Source organism: Phycodurus eques, chromosome 12 (assembly GCF_024500275.1).
Source record: "Phycodurus eques isolate BA_2022a chromosome 12, UOR_Pequ_1.1, whole genome shotgun sequence".
NCBI lineage: Eukaryota > Metazoa > Chordata > Actinopteri > Syngnathiformes > Syngnathidae > Phycodurus > Phycodurus eques.
The window spans coordinates 14,935,137-14,960,851 of NC_084536.1; the positions used below are offsets into that span (position 1 = coordinate 14,935,137).

Below are 25,715 nucleotides of genomic sequence, written 5' to 3' on the forward strand. Positions count from 1 at the left end.
CTAACAATTGGCAGATTATATCCACACAAAGCCATTTTTCATCCACGAAGAATGTATGTAATTCTAATATGCTAGTGTGGCCATTGTTTATCATTATGCTTGTTATGGTTACCGTGAAAGGTAGGAGAGTGTTTATCCCCTACTAAAGTGCCTGTATTATTATTATGTGTTATTGTTCTGTATAAAAGTCACTGGTGGTGTAGTGGTTCACTTGCCTGACTTCCGTGAGAATGAGTGTTGAGAGGTTGTCTGTTTCAATATTTGTACTGTGATTGACTGGCAACCCTCAACAGGAGAAGTGGTATAGAAAATGGATGGATGTTATATGTAAAGGGCACTGATGCATAATAGGTTTGGATGGAGTTGACCCAGAAATTGTCGACCATACCTTTTTCTTTTTGGTAAAATACCGGCACTTTTAATACGGTATGTAACCACAACTTGCATAAGCAGTGGTGCCTTGACTTACAAGTTGAATTCGTTCCGTGACCATGCTCGTAACTCATAACACTCCTATCTCAAATCATCTTTCTCTATTCAAATGAATGGACATGCCAATAATTTGTTCCAACCCTGACGAAAAACACCAACAAATATGTTGTAAAAACAATTAAATTGAAAGTAAATAATTAAACAGTTAATGCATCATGATTTCATTGTCACTTGAAAGTCGAGGTATCACTGTAATGAAAGTAATTTCATGTTCTCCTCTAGGAAATCTACCAAACAATGTCTTATTGGGGTTAGGGTCAGTGATATTATGGAAACTGTGACAGGCATGAACTACGTCTAATGGCCACTATTCTGATTCATTTACTTATTTTTAACATTATTAATTAATATCTGAGGCTGTTGTTATTAACTATCTGTTGTGTTTTTTTGTCTCTCTTCATATTTATGATTACTATAATGATTAACATTTCAGTGCATATTTTTTCATATTCTATGTTCTATCAACTGTCATGACCTCTCATGTGGGAAAGAAGAGCGACAGTTGCCGATGCGCTTTTCAGCTTTTCATTGAACACTGGGAAAACAACAAAACATATCAAGACAATGAACACACTCAAGCATTTATTGATACAAAATTATTTTTGTATCGCAATTGCTGAGCTTTGTGTAGCAATTCTTCAAAATGCTGTTTTGGGCAATATTTTAATAAAAGTTCCACTAAGTACTAAATCACTGTCTAGTTTTATGCTTTTCTATCCTAAATTAAAAAACCCTTCACTCCATAAATAGAGGCATATTTTGACCTTTTGAACAAGTAATGTTATGTATAGAGAGAATTTTTGCCTTTTGGGAAAGCATAAATCCTGTTGTAGAAACCCTGCATATTGTCCCTGAGCGTGGTTTCTGATTGTCCTGGGGGCCTTCAAGGTAACAGGACGCATGAACGGGAAGGGAGGGAGATGGATGTTGGGGAAAAGGACAGTTTACCGCACTCTTTAACATCTTATATATATATATATATATATATATATATATATATATATATCTATGACCGCGCTAGTTGATGTTCTACCCCCTCGTCCTCCCTTGGTGATAACGACACGGTGCCATGGAGGCGATGATGAGTGATTTATAATGCGTTGACACCGGACGCAAAGAGAGCTTTTCGCCTCCGAGGCTCAGTAGCTGGGGAGCATAAGAAAATAGCGTGCACCACGTATTCAATGGCGGTAGTGCCCGTAAAGCTGTGAGGTTGGGCAGCTGTTAAATGCGGACGCGCAGGTTTGTTTATTTATTTATTTATTTTTACATCCACCCATCCATTTTCTGAGCCGCTTCTCCTCACTAGGGTCGCGGGCGTGCTGGAGCCTATCCCAGCAATCAAATTCATCAAAGCAAGTTGTACTCAGTGTTAAGGTTACACAATTTTAATTTCTGTTATCAATGCACGAGCTTTTCACCCAGTTATGAGAAATAAACGGTTCAATCTTTGTTTTGAGAGCTGCTAACCGCCCAGAAAAATGTTTTGCTTACAGTAAACTTTAAAAACATGCATCGCATATTGTAGTGAAGGAAATTGAGGAATAATGCATCGGCAAAGACTTCATTTTACCTCGCATTTGCCAATGCGATACCGGATAATTCGGACCCTGTACTCCAGTCAACACCTCATGCCCAGACATTCACACGCAGTAGGCAGACTCGCCGCATCACATCCCGCATTGCTAGGCCCCGCCTCTTAAAGGCACATGCATATATACGCAACAGTACACTACATACAGTATTATCTCTACATTTAATGTTTACAATTAGTATTTTGTTTGTTCAAATACGCTCACAGTTTGTTAATAAGTGTGTTTTAATGAGTTTAAATTAGTTAAAACTTTAAAACTAACGTATTGCCCCTGATAAATGGGGGAGGTTCACTGTAGAAGCCAAAAGGCGGATAAATGCAGTCAACTGTTACAGGTTTTAAAGCTGAAACCTTTTGCTCCAGCTGTGGTGGTGACCTTTCTGTTTTACACTTCCCACTGTGTGTTTTTCATCACCGCGTGTCAGAGGAGGAGCATTGGTCAAATTGCAAGTTCCTGACTGCTTTCTCGGAGGCCCACGTCGTGGATTTGAGTGCTGCAGCTGAAGTGGTAAGGAAGACATGAGGGAGGGGAGGTTGTAGGGAGGCGTGCCGCAATGCTATGAATGAGTGGGAAAGGAATTTGGGAGGGCGCCTTGGAGTATCCTGTGTGGATACTTGGTTGTAATGTCTGTCATTGAACGCCAGTGATGGCACATGACTCGAGTTGGGACATGCACCTTGAAATTCTGCCTTGTCGACACACTCCCCTGGGGTTCTTTTTTGTCAAAATAACCAAGGGATCTCCAGTGTATTTCATACAAATACTCCCTTTATCTCTCGCTTAAAACAATGTTTTATGTCTTCACTGTAAACAAGCTAACCGTCTCACAAAGTGACTCAGCCGGAGTTAAATGATGTCGTATGTGTGTGGTGTAAGCGCTTGCTTGTTTGAAGTTGGCAGGCACACTTGCATGGAGAGGATATGACCCCTTAAGCCTTGAAAGTAAAAACTGTCTGCACCCGAATGGACTTAGTCAGGCTTTTGAATACCTGCAAGCCATCGCAATAGGTCAGCTACACAACAACACAACAAGATCAGTAAATGGGCTGCTATTCCTACAGGCAGCTCTGCTATTTTGCCATACACAGTAACTCTCTGCTATCCAAGTCAAGTCAAAGCAGAATCCGTACAGCAACAACTTCACTTCGATCATCGCAATCTGAGCAGGAGAGGTAAGAAGCGGCAGTGAAACAGGCCAAAATCCAGATATCAGGGATAAGGCAGGGCAAGAAACTATTTGCGTACTGGGTGTGGTGTCACCAAATGTGAGTGTTGAGATTTAAATTTGTTTTAAGTATTTGCAGGGGATAGGGACAGAGCCCTGCTGTGAATAGTGAAAAACCATAAGTGAATAACGCCCCCCCCCCCTCTAAAAACATTTACAATTGCCTATAGATGCCACAAGATGGCGCCAAATCCTTACTTTCCATTAGATCAGGCTCTGGCAACTTTTTGTCGTATCCATCATAGGGCATTTCGGAAAGAGCACAATAACAGCGAATAGGTGATATAGTCTTTAGCGGCTGACTAAGGATAAGTTCCAGAAAAATCCTGAATAGATGAAATCATCCATCCATCCATCCATTTTCTGAGCCGCTTCTCCTCACTAGGGTCACGGGCGCGCTGGAGCCTGTCCCAGCTGTCATCGGGCAGGAGGTAGGGTACATACACCCTGAACTGGTTGCCAGGCAATCGCAGAGCACATACAAACAAACGACCATTGGCACTCACATTCACACCTACTGGCAATTTAGAGTTGTCAATTAACCTACCATGCATGTTTTGGGGATGTGGGAGGAAACCGGAGTGCCCGGAGAAAACCCACGCAAGCACGGGGAGAACATGCAAACACCACACCGGGGATTGAACCGCGGTTAGATGAAATAATGAATAAGTGAATTTGCAAGTAGCAAACAGGTGCTGGCAACATTGTACTATATTTTGGTCTGCTGTTGCTATTTACAGCCCTCTTTATTTTGTTCTGTTATGTAAAATTAGTGAGACCAATCATTTCATAACATTTCAACTCTCTCATTTCAACGTCCACAGCAGTGAATGAGTTAAGCCTCTGGTGGTCAAAGTGTTGAGACTTTGCATTGTTCATGCTAAAACACTGAAGCAATGACTGATTTTGGCCAATGCTTTTTGTGTGATGTCTCGATCAAATAAATGCATAAATCAATAAAAGTCTCTGCGCCCTTTGTACTTTGTTCTTGTCTGGGTTTCATTTTTTATATCCCCAAATCTGACATCTATCAGCAGTGTGTGGATGTTTTACGTCTGCGCTATACTGTATGTCTTGATACATGAAGATGTTGACTAGCTACTCCTAAATTGGCGTCCTGTCTTCTTCAGTTGTAAATCATGTTGGCCAAGCTCTGTGTAGAAAGCACAAGTTTGGAATTTGTCTCGAAATCATTAGTCTAAGTCGCTTGGAGATGACAGCTACAGTGGATCTCTCGGGCAGTAAAAATCCATTTCCCCAAAGAAACACTTCCTTTTGTCTGCCTTAGGTGTGTGACTCTGACGACAACTCCTAAGCGATATGCAGCATTGCCTTGGAGCCTTATTTATTCCAGTTGCTCATTTCACCTGCGAACCACAGGCACCCACTTATCTTTTTGCGCTGGGTTCTAGTTTTATTTCCTTCATATTTTTAAATCTACAGTGGTACCTTGACTTACGAGTGCCCCAACTTACGTTGATATAGCAATTTCTTTTTTTTATTCTTTGCCTTGTGTTGCGAGCGCAATTTGAGTTACTGGCAAACTTAAAAAAACGCCGCCACTTGAGTTGTTGTTGTGACTTGGTTGAAGTGGGAAAAAAAAAAAAGGTTTCCAGTAGTTGTAGCTACAGTTCAGTGCCCAACTGCTGTTAGTGATAGTGGGTGGCGGTGTCTCTTGTCTACACTCTGAGAATTTGTAGTCACCGGGCGAGTGCTATTTGCAGTAGTAGTGTAGATAGCAATGCAGCGCGAGTACAGTATTTTCGTTTGCTTTGGATGCAAGTCGCTAAACAGATGTACAGTATAGCCAGGGTCCACCCGAGAGTTTGGTTGTTTGGTGTCAATCGACCTTGGATGGTTGTTTTCGCCAGTGTTGTGCTGCTGGCTTTGTGGCCTACTAGTAGGGGTCGCCGATAAGCTCAAAAGAAAAATATCTCTATTTTTTGTTTTTTTGTTTTATGATGCTGATAATTTCAGAATATCCTAAAAATAAATGGTGTGAATCTCTACTTACTTCCCAGGACATTTATTGATAGACAGCGTTTCAGAACAACAGCTCATGTTTATTTTATAAACTGTTTGATTTACATTAATTGCAAAACATTGCAGAAGAATTATGTATGGCAATATTTAACAATGAATAACTTCAAGTTATGTCCAGGCTGTATACAGGAGAATATGCCAAATCAGGTTTCCGCAACGGTATTTTAGTTAAACTTTTGTAACACAACAAAATAAAAACTATTTAGCTCTACATCTAATCTTTACATGTAAATGAAAAAAAAAAACGTTTAGTTGCTTTGTCATATGGTACGTGTTTGTTAAATGACTAAGCGAGGGTTTTCCGAATGGTATTTCTTTAGCTGTTGTCGTGCTTGTGGAATTGCAAGGTTTTATGTATTCCTTGTACTGAGGTTGACTGAGGTTAAATGCAATCTATAAATGTACCTTGTTATTGTGCAATCAATACTAAGATATTCAAATAATACGAAGGTTCAAATATTCAGTTTTTTAAACATTTTAAACAATATAAGAATGGGTGATCATTCATTCATTCATCCTCCGTACCGCTTAGCCTCACAAGGGTCGCTGGGCTGCTAGAGCCAATCCCAGCTGACTCTGGGCGAGAGGCGGGGTACACCCTGAACTGGTCGCCAGCCAATCGCGGAGCACATACAAAACAAACAACCATTCGCACTCACATTGAGACCGATGTGGAGTTTTCAATCAACATACCATGCATCTTTTTGGGACGTGGGAGGAAACCGGATCACCTGGAGAAAGCCCACACAGGCATAGGGAGAACATGCAAACTCCACGCAGGCAAGGCCGGATTTGAACCCGGGTCCTCAGAACTATGAGGCAGACGGGCTAACCAGTCGTCCACCGTGATCATCAATGTTAATCCTCCTCTAGTCTATTGGCTTGAGCTGCAAAGCGTGTCCGCTGCTTCGTAGGCCGCTGTCGTGCCGAGCTGCGCGCCGAAGGATGTAAACGGTTGTGAGCATCGTAGTTACGAACTCAGTCACTGGATGATCGTAATTTCAGCAAGTGCTGGTGATCATATGCTAATTTACAGCGGACATTGTCTATTTTTGGTGTCGTAGGTGAAAAAGTTTAGTCAAAATATCCAAGGCTGTCACGAGCCAGTGCAACAGCAGCCGCTTGGTTGCCTGCATGCGATCAGCGCGCCGCTGAATGAGACTGATTTTGTTATGGTTCCAGATTTTTTATTTTTTATATCCGACCGAGTGGTGTGACCTCATTGTTTTCCAATATCGACCCGATAATTATCGGTCCGATAGTTATCGTGCATCCCTACTAATAAGTCAAGGTACCACTGTAGTGGAACTTTGATGCATTAGATCATGGATGTTTCCTCTTAATGTATTTCCTAAATTACTATTCATGTTGTGTGTTGTTCTATCAAGGCCATATGGTGTTGATTTGCACAGTCATCGTCTAGAAACACTGACGGTCTTCAGGCCATATGGTGTATCTGTGTGTGGGTGTGCATTTGTTCATCGTTGTTTGCGGTGGTGCATGACCGTTGATGGCTACTTACTCTTCTGTCAATGAGCATTAAGAAGAGGTTGATGTATACACGAGCTTTGCGATCGATACAGATGGCCATCATGTGTGTGTGTTTTTGTGTGCATCCAGGAGGAATGCCAGTTCCCGAGCAGAGCCCAGTGATGGAGGAGGGGCTTCTGTTGACCTCCCGCAGCCGTTCGACAAGCCGCAGCGTGGCGCCGAATAACACGGCCAACAATATCCTAGCATCTGTGAAAGAACAGGTAGTGTGCCATATCGCTCGTATTATCACTCGTGTCATGCCCCTCAATGTACACTATTTGCAGTGTTTCCCAACATTTGTTGAACCCAGGGCATATACTCTATTTTCCATTAGAAAAATATCAAGGCACAGTACTAATCAAAAATTGCTTCTGTTATATTTACAGTATGGCCTAGAAGTGTTTTTCATACAGATTTGCACAGTACAGTGGTGCCTTGACTGACCAATTTAACTTGTTCCGTTATGACTCAAAACACTCACATGTCAAATCACCATTCCCCATTGAAATGAATAAATATACCATTAATCCATTTCACGGAGTCAAAGAATGACCACAAAAAACCCAAACATTTGCAACGTTTTGAAAAAGAAAAATAGCACTCTGCATCGTACTTTATAAAAACATAGTTATAACATAATTAAAAAGAATGTAAAGAATAAAATGTGCATCATGATAATTCAATGGGGATAGTGATGCTCCTTCTGGTGTGTACGCCTTGGCCACAGGGATGCTCTATGATACGCACAGACATACCGCAGGAAAATTTTATAAAACACAGAAGAAGAGCGTTGCAGCTCAGCTGCAGTAATATTTGTAATTTCTTCCCAGAGGATAAAGAATACATGCCTGTGAGTATTGTTGTATGCTCTTTCTTGTATTGTTGTATGCTCTTTCTTGTTTCTCCCTGGAAATGCTAGTTTCTTCAGCCCATTGATGGCGTTTTGCTTTGTGTTCGTATGAAGCGAGCAGAGTTTGCTAGCAGAGCCGCTTGTTGTGCTGCTCGCTGACACCATTTCGTGCTCGTAACTAAAGTTTTTACTTTCAACTCAAGACAGAAAATCGGCCAAGTGTCAACTCAAATCTTGAAAAACTCGTAGGTGGGGTCACTTGTGAGGCATGGTACCATTGTTCTATAATTATGACTTTACCACTGCGGTAGGTTGGTTGAGTGATAAACTGTGGGTTATGTCGGAACCGTGTTGGATCGGAACACCATCCTAAACCCAGGACCCCCTATATTCATACATTCATTCAACAGAGCTTTTTCAAGTAACCGATATATATTATATATTTTCTACTAATTGATCATTACTAAATTCTTAATTAGTTATCCAGTGTTTTTCTGGATTCTATCACTCTGGGAATCCAACACAGTCAGTGACACTTTGTTTCTCCCTGGAAGGACTGTTGACTTCTCTGCTGTTTATTAATAAAGACCACACACAGGTCAAATCTTAGCTTCCTGGAAGAAAGTAGGCTTTTGTTTGCTCAAGTAAAGAAAGGAAGGAGGCAGCTCCTGTCGATGTCACTTCCTTTCCCTGAGGATCCTCGATAGTGGCTTGTCCGGTTGGAGCAGATATCCGCGGAGTGGAACCTGCCAGAGCTTCATTGACCACCGTCTACAGAGACCTGCCTCTAAGGGGATTCCTCGTGTAGAGCGTAAAATGATCGCAAGTTGAAAAGGCAGATGAGGGGGTGGGTGAGAGTGAAAAGGGAGGAAATGAGCTCCAGGGTTAGTAGATGTCCTTTTTTTCCTTTGCTTGTTGAGATTTTTGAGGAATCACACTGTCGGCGTAAGCATGCTCACCCCCTTGGCTGTAGTTTTGGTTAAGGGCTAAGGATGTCAGAGAACTTGGTGAGTGTATTTTGTCACTTGTCATTCTTGCTCTTCATTGGCTGGTTTCTTTCCAAGTACTTCTTAATTTCCTGTTGCTCTGGGTCTTTTTCGCTATGTTTCACTGTGGAAATATCCCTCTCTCAGACTCGGATGACTGCACAAGGCAGACTTTGCCCACATGCCCAAACAAGGGCAGAGGCACTAACATTTTATAGCTGCATTCTTCCAGCTGGTTCATTTGCTCTCTATCCAAATCTTGTCAAGTTGTATGGGTTGAGTAAAATACTATTTAATTGGTATTCAAGGCAGTAGTGCACTAATTTTCGAGGCAAATGACTTTTTGATTCATGTTTGCTGTGTGTACAATTACGTTGACATTTTGTCAGAACGGGATATATTTGAGTGACTTTCGGGGGAGGAACTACATTGCTAATATGGGCCTGAGTGGAAAAAGGTTGGGAATCAGTCACTGTGGCTGACAGCTTAACCTCAGATATTTTGTCCAAATCATGAATAATTCATTAAGAAATTGGTTCTGGTGTCAAACGATTTGCCACTGGTCTTGTCAATCAGTTTATGCTCAATTAAAAGGTCACACAAATTGGAAAAGCAGTGTGGAATTCCTTAAGACCAACAGTGTTAGATTTTTAGTCAATTGTTAACCTCTTGCTTTCATTCATTCTTCCTTCCAATGAGGGGTCCATGCTCAGTGTAGAAATTTCTTGCTTTATAAAATACTGTATATCAGTACCTGATTACCATCACTACCGCAGCGGTTGTCACTTTTTTTCCAGTTATACACTTATCACAACTGTGCGTGTTACAACTGTATTTTGTAGTTGTTGGATGACAACCATTACTTCATGACGGTTTTGACTTCGATGAAATTCTCAGAATCCTCCTGTGTGGACTGTTACAAACAGCCAACCATTCACGCTAAAGACAAGCCACGAGACAGTCAAAACAAGACCCAGTGTCACTGACTGGTTTAATAAACAAAGTGCTGACAACCTTGGATACTGAGCCAGTTAATCTCAAGTTTTTGTGTGTGTGTGTGTGTGTGTGTGAGTATGGTTATTCAGATGGTAGTAGAACGTGTTGAAAACTATATGATGAGATTTAGATAAAGTACTTTTAATATTTGCATCAGCAATTGGGCATTCGATTGTATGATGATTTATTTATTGTGATGCTTTGAACACAGTGAAATGCTAATAGTAAGATGGAATCACATTGCATGGTTCAAATGAAACCATTCAGGTTATTATTTTTCTCCCATGTTATTATCCTACTTGGATATCTGCCATGGCTGCGTATAGAGAAGAAAACACCTGAATTAGGACATCTTCAAAATCAGAAATCAGCCAAATGTGGATACAAATCTAAGGTTTATTTGATATCTGCCAATAAAACTGCAGCATAAACGGCCAGATAATGCACTTGTAATAGACCATCAAAATGGATATTGGCACGAAATTGGACACTGCGATTGATTGCATGGCGATCAGTCCTGGGTGTACGACGACTCAAGTCAGCTGTGATAGGCTCACCCGCAACCCTAAGGAAAAAGGCAAAATTGATAAACATTCAGGCTTTTTGTGCTATTGTATTTTAATGTTGGTTGAACCACTGACTGGGAGCATTTATTTGCAGAAAATGAGATATAATATAAGAAAATAGTCCTGTTTTTTTTGGGTGGGATCTTTTAACTGATTCAAAGCCTGCGATTTTCAAAGCAGAGTTCCCCATATCCCCAGCCGTTGTATAGTATTTTAAATGATATTTCAAGACCCACAGAATATTGCTCTGTGATAAAATAAACAAAATCAAAAGAAAAGAGTAGACTTTCTTCTTTCCCCAGAAAAGTTGTTCTACCCTTTTCCCTTCTTTAGTAACCAGCAGTCGAACATTGGTTGGTTTCACCAAAAACACCAGTTTCTGACTGAAAAGCAGGCAACAAGCTTTTTGCGAAAAAACGCCAAAAAATGTCAAGCACGACAGTGACGTTGATGGTAGTATTTTTGCTTTATTGACAACTCACACTATAAAACAACAACAAACAAGACTGAGAAAGGGGTTTTGATGGCAAAACAAGAATTTATTTACAATATACAACTATGAAAGGCGCCATGAACAACGCTGACTCACCGCGTGACTTAAGTTGAACGTCAGTGGCTTTTTTACATCGCGTTCATCATTCACTTCATGAACTGCGTCATCTTTTCTCACGACTGTGACTCACACGTTCTACTGCTTTCCGTGCCACATACTCTCTTTATACCCTACATATACATACTGTTTGAGCGCGACGTCCCTAAACTTCCAACATTCCTTTCCCTCACGATCGAAGTGATAAGTTGAGATTCAACTAATCTTTATCTGCTACTCAAAAGCTCTGCTGATCTCAATTCCAAAGCGATGCATCGCTTCCATCTACAGTGATCTGTTTGTCTTTACAGTGGTTTACAAACCTGAATTTTACAGACAAGCTGGGAAAGACCCTCTTTCACACCTACCCGTAGGAAAACTAATATATTCGTCGGTGAAAGTAAACAGTTGGATTCCATTTGACAAATATAAACATCCAAAGCGGTGAATGAGTTCATGTTTACCAGAGCTGTATATACAGATCTTGGTATACAGTAAAGGACATACGAAGCCTTTTGCCATTACGTACACAATTTCCTGCCTAAATTGAGCCAGAGAACATATTTTCTCTCTGCGGACGATAATCTCCTACCTTGGTACGTGAAAGTGAATAAGCCCTCTAATTACAATTGACTGTCCATTTTTCTCCGATCCTCTGGTTCTTATCTGCCTTCCTCCCCCTGGTGCTGCCTCTGCTGTGACAAAGGCGAGGGGAAATCTAGACCCATAAGCATTGTGGCCTCGATTATGGACAACAAAATGGAAGCCTGGCTCCAAGCAATTACCCCACGAGGGAGGAAGAGTGCAACACATTTGCAGGGGTGGGATGTAGGTGAAAGAGAGTGCTCTGGTGTGCAATGGAAAAGACAAAACACTTAAATGTGGAGGCAGGGACAAAGGGAGGAAAGGACAAAAAAGATAGACCAGGGGCTTGAGGCGAGAACAGCGGAGTTGGATAGACTGTCACCGCTGAAGCGTTTTCTAAATGTATTGTGGCAGGCAGCTGTCAATGTAGAGGGAAGCTGAAAATCAGGAAAGAGGAAAGAGAAGGCAATCTGTCCCCCGCGTGACAAGTTGCGAGAGGAGCGGTACATCAGGCCTGGCACAACACACTCTTGATCTGAATGTAGCCCGGGAAAAATCTCCCCCAACACCTAACTGTTAATATTCATGAACATCACTGTCATCATTATAATTATAATTATCTCCCTGATTAGCACCCCAATCAGAAGTAGTGCAGTACATAACGAGAAGGAGGTTATACAAACACAGTATAGTGTTTCCCCACTAGATCGCGGTTCATTGTTCACGCCCCTGCTATATCGCAGATTTTAAAGCGATTGTTTCTTTTCCCCAAGTTTTTACAGTACAGTCGTCCTTCGCTGTCCCGTCCTCAACTTTACTTCTCAGGTAAGTAAACATCGTTAGCTAATTGTATATAGCTTACCACCGCTAGTTAGAATGAATTGTAATCCATAAGAGATGGTTTGGATAGAGGATGTAAACAGCCACTGGTTCTCTTTCAATTGCTTTATTGAACAAACGATAGCAAAATACAGTAAACACAAGCATATTCTTGCTGACCTGCCGATGGCCTCAACTGACCCAGTCACTGCACACACAGTGACTAAAGCTAAAGCCAGTGTAGCGTATATTGGTTTTTGGATAAAATGGAAATTATTTAAGAAATAAATCTGTCGAAGGAGCGACGGCTCCGTTGCTGCTGGTTTAGCGTGATTTGATGCTTAGCGTTATAAATCAATCTCGTAAAGGGCCCCACGTCACTTTTTATTTGTATGAAATATAGGAGAAAGAGACGACAAACCTTTTATCAGTCTCATAATCTAAAGGTTGCTACATTTTATGAAATAAAAGTTCTAGATGACAGAAGCTTACTTAAACTCAAAACACACACAAAACACAACCAAGAGTGGAATTTTATGGAATATTTAATGAAATCTATGAGGGATCTATAGAGAAACACATAAAGGGTAACTACAGGAAGAAAATAGCATTAATACAGGTGAAAGAAAAATAAATAGGTGTACAGAAAGGGAAATAGGACATTGTGTGCTGCTGGGATACAAATGTGAATGTGAGCATTTAAATGTGTTGAGTCAGAGCGAGAGAGAGCTAAATTGGGATTTTCTGTGACGCTAGTAATTTCCCCAAAATTATTAGGCACTAATCTTGTACATTTTGGCAATGATTGCAGTGTTTACTCACGACCGTAGATCAGCTGGTCGGTGGGATGGTCTGTCTCAGTCATCTCGGGAAGCACGGTGACAGGTTTGGTTGAAGAAGAAAAAAGATATAGAAAAATAAAACAAAAGAAAAAGAGGCGGAAGAAGAAAAATTGTTGTCCCGTTGGGATGCTCTCGTAACTTGTCCTGCTTAATGAGCTTGCTGTGGGCTTCGATCTTGCTCTCAACTGCGGGTGTACTAGGATGCAGGGCATGATTTCCCGGAGCCTCCGCCAACAGCTCAAGCTAAGAAAAGGATGAATGCCGCATGGCCGGCTTTTTCGATCGGACCGCGCCACCGGCTTGTCCGGGCCTCGCTCGCGCACGTGGTTGTGCCACCGGGGGACAACGGAACAAAAAGGGGGAGGCGGTTGGCCGAAAGCCACCCCAGAGCTGGGGAGATGTTAGGAAGAGCCAGGAAGCAAGACAAGAGAGCCTAGACACGAAAGAGAGCAAAGGTTAAGTGCCCAGGAGGCGTGTCCAAGAGGGACGGAGAAACCAGGAGAAGACCACAGCCATCAGCTTGAATCTAGTCTACAATTTTGACCAATTAAATGGGTTTAAAAATCATACATTAATCTAAAACGCTCCCAACTTTGTGCTCTTACTCATAGATCAAGTATATAGAATGATTGTTTAAACTTTAGTCTTGGCAGATCAATTGGTTATTGTTCAATCACATGTCATGCTGTTTGGTTCCTAATCACAAGAATAAGTTCTCAAAGTCTCGCAGCCGCACCTGTAAAGTTGACACGCTGACACAGACATCAAGGCATACATTTGGAATATTTCTGCAGAGTTTGTGAAATATCAAAACGGGCATTTTATCTTCAGTTAGAAACAACTTTGTATGGAAGTTCACAGGTTTCAGCACTCTCAAACGCCAGTGGGTGGCCCCTTGAGTGCACGTTTGAATATTAAGCTAATAGTTGAATGTTGTGTTCATCAATCTGTCCCTTTTGGCTGCTGTCAGTTCAAACGAAGAAAAGGACTCTTTGATTACTGTAAATCAAGATTTCGAGGGGACCTGCTAATTACTTTAGGGCCCAGTAAGCATCTTCTAGTGGCCGTCTCATAGCAGGGCAGCCTGATAGAATGCAGCCCATCACGTGGGGGGAGGTTCTGGCAACTGAGTCAGAGTTACTACAGCAGTAACCAGCCAGCCCTTTGACCGTCCTCATTTTCTGACTTCCACGTCACCCAACAGGCCAGGCCAGGCTACTCGATAAATTTTTTTCAAGGACTATACCCTGCCGTCAAGGGTCATTTGGTTCCACTAGACCTGCCGACCGACTTGGACACTCTCATCGCTCTCGCCGTGAAGATCGACAAAAGGCTTTTGGATCGCGAGCTGGACGGAGATCGGTGGAAGGATGCGTCACCGCGCACTTGGAGGACGAGCGTCGGTGATCAGCCAAACCAAGGCAGATCCCCTGTTGCCGGTCTCAATCGACTAGCTAGCGTCACCACGGATGAACCCATGCAACTGGGCAGGTTCCGTCTCTCCCCTTGGTAGACCAGGCAGAGAGACAGAACCCATTTCCTTATTTTCACTCGGAACGCATTAGTTTTCATGTTTTTGACGCCCTAAATTACGACCTTATTTTAGAGAAGCAATGTTATGTCATGGGGCAGCAATTGCGCCCAGAACTGTTTCAAGCCTCCATGTAATGTTCAGGGATATGTTTCTAATGAAATTCCAAAGACCCCACCGGGGGATCCTGACTTATCTCAAGTGCCCACCTATTACCATGACATTAGAGATGTTTTTTCCAAATCCAAGTCCCTTCCACCCCAGAGACCTTATGACTGTGCAGTTGACTTGCTGCCTGGGACCACACCTCCACGGGGGAGGTTGTTCTCTCTTTCAGGGCCGGAACACAAGGCTATGAAGGAGTATGTGGAAGAATCACTGGCAGCAGGGATCATTCACTCATCTTCATCCCCTGCGGTAGGAGGATTTTTCTTTGTGGACAAAAAGGACAAGACCCTGCGACCCTGTATCGATTACCGGGGTCTCAACGAGATAACAGTGAAAAAAGGGTACCCTCTTCCTCACATCTCCACCGCCTTTGAGTTCCTGGAGAGAGCCAAGGTTTACACCAAACTGGACTTAAGAAATGCATATCATCTAGTCAGGATAAGGGAGGGGGATAATGGAAAACATCATTCAACACACCAACGGGACATTATGAGTATTTGGTAATGCCTTTTGGACTCACTAAAACTCCAGCTGTTTTCCAAAACCTTGTCAGTGAGGTCTGGCGTGACATGTTGAATGTGTATGTTTTTGTCTATTTGGACGATATTTTATATACTCCCCGGATGAGGAGATTCACATTATTCATTAACTTTATGTCAACGCTGAGAAATTTGAGTTCCACAAGGCGTCAGTTTCTTTTCTGGGTTTCGTGCTGGCTCAAGGTGAAGTCAAAATGGAGCCTTGCAAGGTCGATGCCGTGATTAATTGGCCCACTCCCAGGTCACGCAAGTATGTACAAAGGTTCTTAGGGTTCGCAAATTTTTACAGAAAATTCGTTAGAAATTTCAGTTCTATAGCCTCGCCTTTGCATGATCTTACCCCGCCACACAGACCATTTGTGTGGAACCCGGTTTGTCAGTCAGTGTTACAGAAACTGAAATCGAGCTTTACCTCCGCTACCATCCTCACTTTGCCAGATCCCAACCAGCAGTTCGTTGTAGAAGTTGATGCGTCTGATGCCGGAATAGGAGCAGTGCTCTCCCAGAAATGTCTCAAGGATGGTAAGTTACATCCTTGTGCTTATCTCTGTAAAGAACTGACTCGAGCCTAGAGAAATTATGCCATAGGTGACCGTGAACTGCTGGCGGTCAGGGTGGCTTTGGTGGAGTGAAGGCACTGGCTAGAAGGGGCACAGACTCCGTTTTTAGTTTGGACCGATCACGAGAACCTCGAGTATCTTAAATCTGCTAAAAGATTAAATGCTAGGCAGGCTAGATGGGCTCTATTTTCCTCAAAATGTTATTTCATCTTATCCTACCGACCTGGTTCTGGAAATCACCCAGGCATTGCCAAAACAGAATCTGTGGTCGAACAGATTTCGATTTCGTGCCCTAATGTTAGGAGGGATGTTATCAATTACGGCAATGCTTGCCAGGTATGTGCTGCTAACAATCCCTCTCGTCAACGTCCTTCGGGGGAATTGCGACCCCTGCCAATACCACAACGTCCTTGGTCAGACATCTCCGTAGACTTTGTGACGGGATTACCGGCCTCTAAAGGAAATACCACCATTCTCACAGTTGTTGATAAGATGGCACACTTCATTGCACTTCCAAAACTCCCCTCAGCAAAAGACACTGCCGAGTTGATGATTAACCATGTATTCAAGTTTCATGGTTTTCCCAAGAATGTGGTATCGGAAAGGGGCCCCTCAATTCATTTCATGATTTTGGAAAGAGTTTCACAGTCTAATAGGTGCCACCGTCAGTCTGTCATTGGTGTTTCATCCTGAAACCAACGGACAAACCGAGAGGCTGAACCAGGACCTGGGGACTGGGCTCCGATGTCTTGCTTCACAGGAGCCACAATCCTGGTGTCAGAAACTGGTTTGGGTCGAGTTCTCTCACAACTCTCTCCCTTCAGCATCCACTGGTCTATCGCCTTTTCACATTGTACATGGTTACCAACCATCTCTGTTTCCTGCCATAGCCCCAGAATCCACGGTTCCAGCTGCATTGACCTTGGTGAGGCGCTGCAGGAGGACCTGGGAGTGGGTCAACGAGTGTGGCTCTCCACCAAGCATATTCCACTCCGGGTGGAGTCCAGGAAGCTCGCTCCCAGGTTCGTTGGGCCCTTCTCCATCACAAAGGTCATCAACCCTGTCACCATGAAGCTTAGGCTCCCAAGGTCGATGCGGGTCCACCCTGCATTTCACGTCAGCCTGCTCAAGTCCGCCTGGGAGTCCCCGCTGATATGTGAAATATTAAAACACCCTTTTTAAACACATTGTAAAAATATTTGAACACAAAAAATAACTGGACATTAAAGTCGGAGAGGATTTAGTACTATATCTTCACAGGAATTCCCATGCAGAAGAATTTGTTTATGAAGGTACTGATTAATGTAATTTGTACTGTACTAACTTTTGATGGACATTTATTTCATTCTCGCATGTCCCTGCACCCCGAGTTCGTGAGAAAAGAATATATTACAATACACAATTGTACAGAAGTGTCCTTAATGTGATAAGTTGCTTCAAGAATTGTCATGTTTCCTTATTAACGTAATTGGCATGTTGACATCTACTAATATGCAGTTGTCCTCATTTTAGAACACTGAGATGTTTTGGCATTATGGTGTTGAGCTCTCTCTGTAGATGTTTTCCAAGTCTATTATGAGTTTTGCATGGGCAAATGCAACTTTTTGCTATTTAGGCTTTTAGCTGCAACACTGAGTACCCAGTTGCCTTGTTGTTATTGTTAAAAACGCTGCAGGGAACCTTTTGTAGCAATTTGATCTTTGTATGCTGTGGGACAAACAATGGTGGGCAGGCCCAAATACATGGAAAGACTTAATGGGGATAAGCAATTTTGTTAACATTTACTGAGAAAACCTTTAAATGAATCTCCACATCAGTGGCTCCTCAATAACGGTGCTCGCTTTGTGCTTTTATGTGTAATTATGTGCACTGCAGTGTGAATATAAATGAGGCAGCTCTATAAAGACATTTGGAAAATAGGTGATTGGGAGTCCATCAACCTGTGTATTTCTACTAGCTCACTTGTCAACATGCTTCCTTTTTGAAAGTTTTTTTTGCCAAGCCCTAGTTCAAACCTATCACTTGACACTTCAGTTCAGCATGAATAAAGGATTCATTCTTTGTGTTTTACTTTATATTTGTTGATGCAAAGGGAACACAGTCACATATCATCCAAAATGTTAGTTAGGTTCACCAAGCATAAAATGTTGTGCTTTGTTTTTGGCTTTTACATCCATCCATCCATTTTCTGAGCCGCTTCTCCTCACTAGGGTCGCGGGCGTGCTGGAGCCTATCCCAGTATGAGCTAGTGAACATCATTCGATTACAAAACAAATATAATCATTTGGATGTTGCCAAAATGTTTTTTCTCTCCCTTAAATGTATGATATTTAAGGTTGCAGAGACCTTTTGAGTGTGCTGAATCAGCAGGAACAAGGAGGCCCTAGAGGCATTTCACACAGCTCTTGTATTGTCAGCAGCCATGACGATGAAGCGTGTCCATCGCGTGGCTTAGCTGCCATGCCGTCATCTGTTTATTTGGGCTGGGCTGAGGACACGAGAGGGTACAGGATCTGAATCAGCTCTAGTACCACAGGCAAATCTGGCAAATAAAGGCTTAGGGGGCCCCCGTTGGTACAGGACAACTGGCTTGTCTAGGCATTCTTCTTCCAATGTAAGTCTGATGCCAACTTTGGCTTGGTGTACTATTGTTAAGTAAGCATCGCATTTGTTTAATGGCTCCTCCGGTTATGGTTGTAATGCAGCAATGCTCCAGTTTGTAATTTGCAACTTCTCTGTGTCCCTGTATAATTTGGCCTCGGACCATTTTTGCCGCTTCACCTTTTCTCTGCTCAAACAAGCTAATTAAGAACGCAGTGAATCCATATTCGTTATAGCTTATAGCCAAGGGAAATGTTTAAGCAGAAACTAATGAGCTTGTTTCTTAAATAAATAAAAATGTCTAGCGATAAACCCATCATGAAAGAGAAGATGCAATTACGTGTGGGGTTGTTTTATCCCTCAAAAGCATCACATAAAGTAGTGATCATTAATTATCATTCCTGTTGCTAGAATAGAGTGCTTCTTCACGTTGTTGTTGTTGTTGTTTTTAACGTTAAATTAGCATCACATTAAACACTGCATAGAACTAAATCATGTGCTAACAGTTACAAATATGAACATGTCAACTAAAACAGCCTATAAACAGCCAGTCCATTAAATGTAAACACAGCTAAGGTAATGCAGAGATAATGACGTGCTATCTTGGTTAGCCTCACTCTTTGTGCTAAATTTGATAACCTGTGTGCTATCTTTGCTATCATCTGATTAAACTAACTCTATTCCCTTTCCATCAGTATGAAGGATCGCGATGTAGGGATTGGAGAATCCCTCTCTGAATATTCTGAACTCCAGTTTCCATGCCCGGAAGAGTTCTGCGCAGATGTCGTTCAACTTTGATGTTGTTTTCACTTCTTTAGACCAGTGGTTTCCCAGCTAGGGTCCCCCGGACCTCGAAGTTCCGCAATCCATAGCTTTGTGAGACTGCAAAATAATTTGCAAAAAATATTATGTTGTCAAATTTCTTAAAAACCCCATACCTACATACGGTATTAGAGCCCGACCGATGGGGCCGACGCAGATACCGATGTTAGGGGCTAAAAAAAGAAGATATCTGATTGATTGGCCTATATACGTACACCCTGAACTGGTCGCCAGCCAATTGCAGGGCACATATAAACAAACAACCACAATTTAGAGTTTCCAATCAACTTACCATGCATGTTTTTGGGATGAAAACCCACACAGGCACGGGGAGAACATGCAAACTCTGCACGCACTCTGGGCCGGGATTTGAACCCCGATCCTCAGAACTGTGAGGCAGATGTGCCGCCCCTCTTAAAGATATACATACATAATTACAGATACAGTATCAAACTCAATCAAACTGGGAGAGCTAGCAGTGAATTAAGTTAAATAACGCACCCTTTGTTGTTTGTTTGTCCCAGCAATTTATCACAGAATACAGATACAGTAATCCTATGCTATATCACTGTTCTTGCTTCGCGGTCCTGCTATATTGCAGATTTTTATTAGAGGTCTGACTCTTTTTTTCTACTGTTTGTGCAATATTTTTGTGTTATCCATTGCTCTTGTTCTCTCTCAGTATATTATATGTGTTTAGGCCTGTTGTGATAGCAAATTTTTTAGGACGATATATTTTGCCAAAAACAATGGTATCGTTGATGTCTTTTATGCCACTGATATAATATTAGAGCATAATAATTAAATTACATCCTTTTTAAGAACAATTCCCTTTTAATTCTAATTCTACGAATAATGAACATTAACATTGTAATGTAGAACAATCAATAACATATCTCAGATAAAAAAATAGAAATAAAACAGATTCAGGCTCTGAATCTGAAAAATTGCACTTCCACAAATATTAAATACTAGCACAGTGGTATAAACGGTCATGAATGCCTTAACCGGCAATATACTGCCGATCAAGTTTTCAATTGATTAAGAAAAAGTTCCAAGTAGCAACATTAATGACAACACAAGTAGATCAAAGCAACCTGCTTTGATACAAGATGTGTACTACTTTTTATAGGTCTGCAGCCTTACTAAATGCTGCTTTGTCAACATGTTCAATAGCTACATTTCTTTACAATAGTAACACTATACTGTATATAATGTGAGCATACGTACGCCATATTGACGTTTGTATTTGCAATGTTGGGCAAAGGGTTCCATAATTGCAAGTTGACGGGAAACGGGAAATGTCCCAACGTGTTTTTTTTCTTCCCAGCTAAAGAAATTGAGTGGGATGGTTGTGCTTGAAATTGATTTGTCACTTAAGAGGTTTTAAATTGTGTTGTCTTTGTTGCGACTTCATACAAATTTGGAATACCAGCTCGTTGGTGTTAGGTGGGTGGCTGCGTTCATCTGGCTTGAATCCAAAATGTTCCCACATCGTCACGGTGGCATTAGGCTTTGGAACTAATGCCATTTATGCCACTCAATTTTCTGAAGCTGTAGCTGCCGGCTCGCTGTCAGAAAACTGCATATGAAAATCGCCCGCATTTGATATGCACGCATGCGTGCGCACACGCACACAGACATGCACACGGCCAATCAGATGGAGGGTCCCCGCTCTTCGCTACCTCAGATTGGTTAAGAGACCACAATGAAACCCACCGTGTGACTGCTTTCAAGTCGCGGAAATGACTGGGCAGCTGTACGCACCCCCCACCCCCTTTGTTTCATTTGCTTCTTCGTTTTGTGGCAGGGCCGGCCCGGCCCTCCGGCTCACGGCCCAACGGGGTTATACCCGGTCTCCCTGTACGCCAGTCCGCCCTTGCCTTGCGCTGGTGAATGTCGACATGTTGTTGTCGTACGTTAGTTAGTTCTGCAGTTGGCATTATTGCACTTTATCTTCTTTTTTAAGTGTGAAATGATCTCAAACTTTTCTGTCTCTTCACACACTTTCCTCCTGGCTTGGCGCCATCGAGCCAACTTATTTCTACACGGAACAGTGTGTGACGTTGCAGTAACATTAGTCCATGTGGAGAAATGACCCCTGCAAAGGTTTACGGCAGAGATTTTCCATCAACCTTTTTATTTGTAATTGAATTATTTGATTTATTTGATTAATCGTTTCAGCCCTAGTCCCTGGACCCAAACTGTTTGAGAACCCCCTGATAGACAGTAGTTGAAAATCGGATCAACAGCGCCTCTGCTGATGTGCTCCATTTTGTCTCGGTTGCTTTAAGACGTGATTAATAATCAACACTCAATCAATGGTTATATTGTTCTCATCTGTATTTCCGATCAGCTTGTTGAGCCTCACCCTCACTTTTTTCATAGTCAATGTGTATTTGCAATGCTAAATTGCAACTCATACCAACCCCTCGTTCCCCCATCATAAACGCCAGGGAAGCTTTGATTGTGGAGCAACCACAGCCTGCAGCCTAGCTCCACTTATCTACTGAGGTGATGGAGATAAGAGCAATGGAGGGCATAGTGCAGCATTTTGAGAGTGTTGGGGGATCTTTTTTTTTTTTTTCATTACAGAGGGCAACCAAAGAACACTGGAAAGTAAGTGTGAAACGTCGGCTGATCCAAAGCATACTCAAGTGACCTTTTTAAGTCTCCTCACAGCAGAAGAGCTGCACCATGCATGATTTGGTCACGCTGCCAATTGGGGCGCTGAATGTAACGGACTGTTGAGGAGGCTTTTACATGAGAGGTCTGAGGAACCTGTCATCTGTTCATAGTCATGGTGAGTGTGGCCAGAAAAAACGTTCTCAGTGGAGCGCAGGGTATCCGGCAAAGTGGTGCTTTGGATGACATCTCTCAGCTTTCCTAATTACTTTGTATGTGTGCCATGTTCTAGGTATTTGCTGCAGTCTGTCACTATGAGACTTAGAACTAGAAAATGGTGCAAGTAAAATGATGATAGGTAATTAGTCATGCCAAGTTCTACATGGCTACCATAGCAACGGCGCGATCAAGGCCAAATGTCATGTACAGAAGAGGTGCTTATGGGTGTGTGGCTGGTGCGTAGCTGACATAATTGTGTTTTTGGGTACACACAACTTAGTTGGTGTGCACTGTGCATCAACTCTATATATGAGATAGTGATAAGCAAACATTTGGGGCTGGGGGGGATAAGTTAGCTCTGTTAAAATGGGTACACATTAACTGATGGGGCCTAATTTGAGAGCTGTTCCTATTCCGATCAAAGTCAGCAAAGGCCCAATTGTCAGCAATCGCTAAACGATTATGCTGCCCGATGATCTTGTTGTGTGGGGTGTTTTAAGAGTAATTCTTTCCTTCCCAATCAGGTGGGAAAACAGTCAGACAATCGTAAATTTCAAACCTTTTTCAATATTTACAATGGCAAATCCTTATGTGTGTGGTCAACAGCCAAGGTGGGCAGAGCCACAACTTGACGTAAAACGTAACAATCAGAAAGTGACTCAAAGCTTTGTGGTGTTATTGTATGCAAACAGATGTGAAACTAAATAACTAGTTGTGTTGAGTGTTTGTATAATGTGTCAGACAAGTCATTCGCCACAATAAAAATGAAAGATTTCTTCTTTCTGTTTCCTGGGAGCCTGGATTCCCTGTGGCACCTTGCTGCTACTCACATGTCGGTCTTGGTACTTTGCCAGACATCTGCTTTGGGGAAGAAGACTCGTAATTGTTGGTGAACATATGGTTATGTGTGTGGTGTGCTCTTTTGGTCATCCCGAGTATATCACACGCTGTGAAAAGACACACAGTAATCTTTTTTCTTCATAATGTGTGGGTTCTAATAACTTTAAAAAATTACTTAAGGTGGTAAAGATCAATTTGTGTGTACTAGGAATGGCATGGTACTTGTTCAGTACATTCTGCATGGTACAATACACCCTTATGGACCGTGCTTTTTAGTTTTTGGACTCAGGCTGCACACATGGGGTGAGTTAAATTTAAAAAAAAAAAAAAAAAAAAAAAAACCTTGGCTTTTATTCAGTCCCACAAAGTATCGGAGTAATTGATATTTTCTGTACCTCAGTAATATATTGGTTTGCCTCTTCCACTAACAAAAACCAAAGCCCTCTTTGTTTCAAGTACTTATATAAACTGTTTTCCTTCACACATTACAATTTTTTTGTTGGGTTTTTGGTGTAGAATGGAACAGATTAATGGCGTTTACATTCATTTCAATAGTAAAAGATGTTTTTGAGACGTGAGTGTTTTGAGTTACCTTGTATCTCAAGGCACCACTATGTATTTCATCGACTTGAGGAAGCCTCTGTAGTACAGTTTGGTGTCAAGGAGGTATGTTGAAGTGATAAATCTTGACAAATACACCAGCTTTGTTGGGGAGGAACTAAGTTTGGCCTGGGTTGTTAGCAGAAGTTAGAAAGAGTCTTCGCCCATGTGCATGTACATGTGCACTTCTGGTGCATTAGAAAGCCATTTTATTTTAAGGCTAATGTAAGATGATTTTGAAATGATATGTAACTTTTTAGAGAACACAGTTTGTAGTACATTTATTAATAATACTTGGAAATATAAATGTTTTTAGAGGGGCGTCAATTGCTGTTGTACTTGTTTTTCGCTATTCGCAGCAGGTGTTGCCTATGCCGCCAAAAAGGTGGTGTTTATTGAATAGTACTTGTTTTTTAAATGTGGACAAGAAACAACATTCATGAACAGATTTGGATTTTGAAGGTTCCCAGTGTATTTGCATTGTTCCTTGTATTGTCAGCATTTTGTTGCCTGTCCAGAGAGAAAAGGCAAAGACTGATAATTACTGAGTCTTCTAATATGGATCTGATGATGTGGCATTTTTTGTGTAAGAGACTATTGACTCCTCGATTCTCAGATCTGTCAATGGACACATGTAACGCTTACTCAGATAATCATGTATGACTGACCTTCACTTCCCCCCCCCCCACCCCCCTCCCTTCTTTCTTTGTTGCTATACATGCGCAGGAGCTGCAGTTTGAGCGGCTAACGCGGGAGTTGGAGGTTGAGAGGCAGATTGTGGCCAATCAGCTGGAAAGATGCAGACTTGGGGCAGAATCGCCAGGTGCTGGAAGCAGCAGGTAATGAAACGATTTAGCGCACACAAACAGTCACACTCCAACCAAACACATGGCATTTTTCTAGTCAGTAGTGTAAACCTTATGGCATACCAATGGAACGGCCTTTCATTGGACAGTTAGCCTGAATCCTCTATCTTTAGTATTTGGCATGATTTTGAGGTGAACTGTACATGGTATACCACTACTATAAATGTACTGCAAAAAGTCATATCCACAATATGTTAAGAAAGACAAATAGAAGGAAATATTGTACAGTTTATTTAAGAACCAAAATGTTCAACCAAACCACAAAAGCTCATTGAATGAAAGTCTGCTAGCTTAATGCTAGTGGTATCGTTTCAGTATGGGTACTGTGTGCAGGTATAGTATTGAAGTCACATTTTTGGTATGGTGACCACTACACTTTATCTTGATCTGATCGGCCTGATCGGTATCAACCGATAATTCGCATTTGCTGATCGGTCGAGGTATGTTCACGTACTTTTAATACGATACGGCTCGCAAGCAGGCAACAAAACGTGATGTAGCCTAGCAAGCTACTGCTAGAACTAGCGGTTGTGCCGGCGTTCTGTCGAATCATGCTCTCAAGTTTCGGTGTGGGTGAAGTAATTTAATTACAATCAAGTAATTTAATTATGTAAGTTAGCACCCATTATTTCTGTCATGTTGTAATGTTGGTTTGACCTGACTGATTAGAATACATGACCTGAATAGAGATATAATATATATATATATATATATATATATATATTATATATATTATATATATATAATAGAGTACAATGGTTTCTCTACATTTTAGGCTTGTAATTTGTTTTTGTTGTCACTGACAGTGTTGTGGTACACTCGCCTGACTTTGGTGCTGGCAGCGTGGGTTCAGTTCCCACTCAGTGACGGTGTGAATGTGAGTGCGAATGGTTATCCGTGTCTATATGTGGCCTGCGACTGACTGACGACCAGTTCAGGGTGTAGTCCGCCTTTCGCCCGAAGTCGGCTGGGATAGGCATCAGCGCCCCGCGACCCTAAACGGGACAAGCAGTGTTGAGAATGGATGGATGGATTTGTGTTCAAATACGTTTACAGTGTATTTGAATAACATTAAGTGTTTAATAAGTTCGAATGTGATTAAAGCGTGTGGGAGGGTTATCCTTGGTGATGCCCTTCAGTCATAGCTGATGTTTATTTAGTTCAGTTGAAAGATGCAAGACAATACATTAGAGCAAAATACAACTGTGTTTGTAGAGAAAACG

General features: G+C 41.9%; 1 protein-coding gene across 8 annotated transcripts in view; it reads left to right on the plus strand.

Moving 5' to 3' along the window:
* Positions 1-25,715, plus strand: part of LOC133410306 (plakophilin-4-like) — a 109,448-nt gene that overhangs the window by 22,813 nt on the left and 60,920 nt on the right. For 6 of the 8 annotated variants that reach the window (XM_061691277.1, XM_061691276.1, XM_061691281.1 and 3 more), the window contains exons 2-3: positions 6,976-7,109; positions 24,353-24,465. In XM_061691277.1, coding sequence (XP_061547261.1) covers positions 6,981-7,109; positions 24,353-24,465 — 242 coding nt within the window. In that variant the 5' untranslated portion in view covers positions 6,976-6,980. Of the gene's footprint in view, positions 1-2,511; positions 2,595-6,975; positions 7,110-8,446; positions 8,746-24,352; positions 24,466-25,715 lie in introns of those variants that run through there. The other 2 variants (XM_061691278.1, XM_061691284.1) reach the window with 2 other exon arrangements.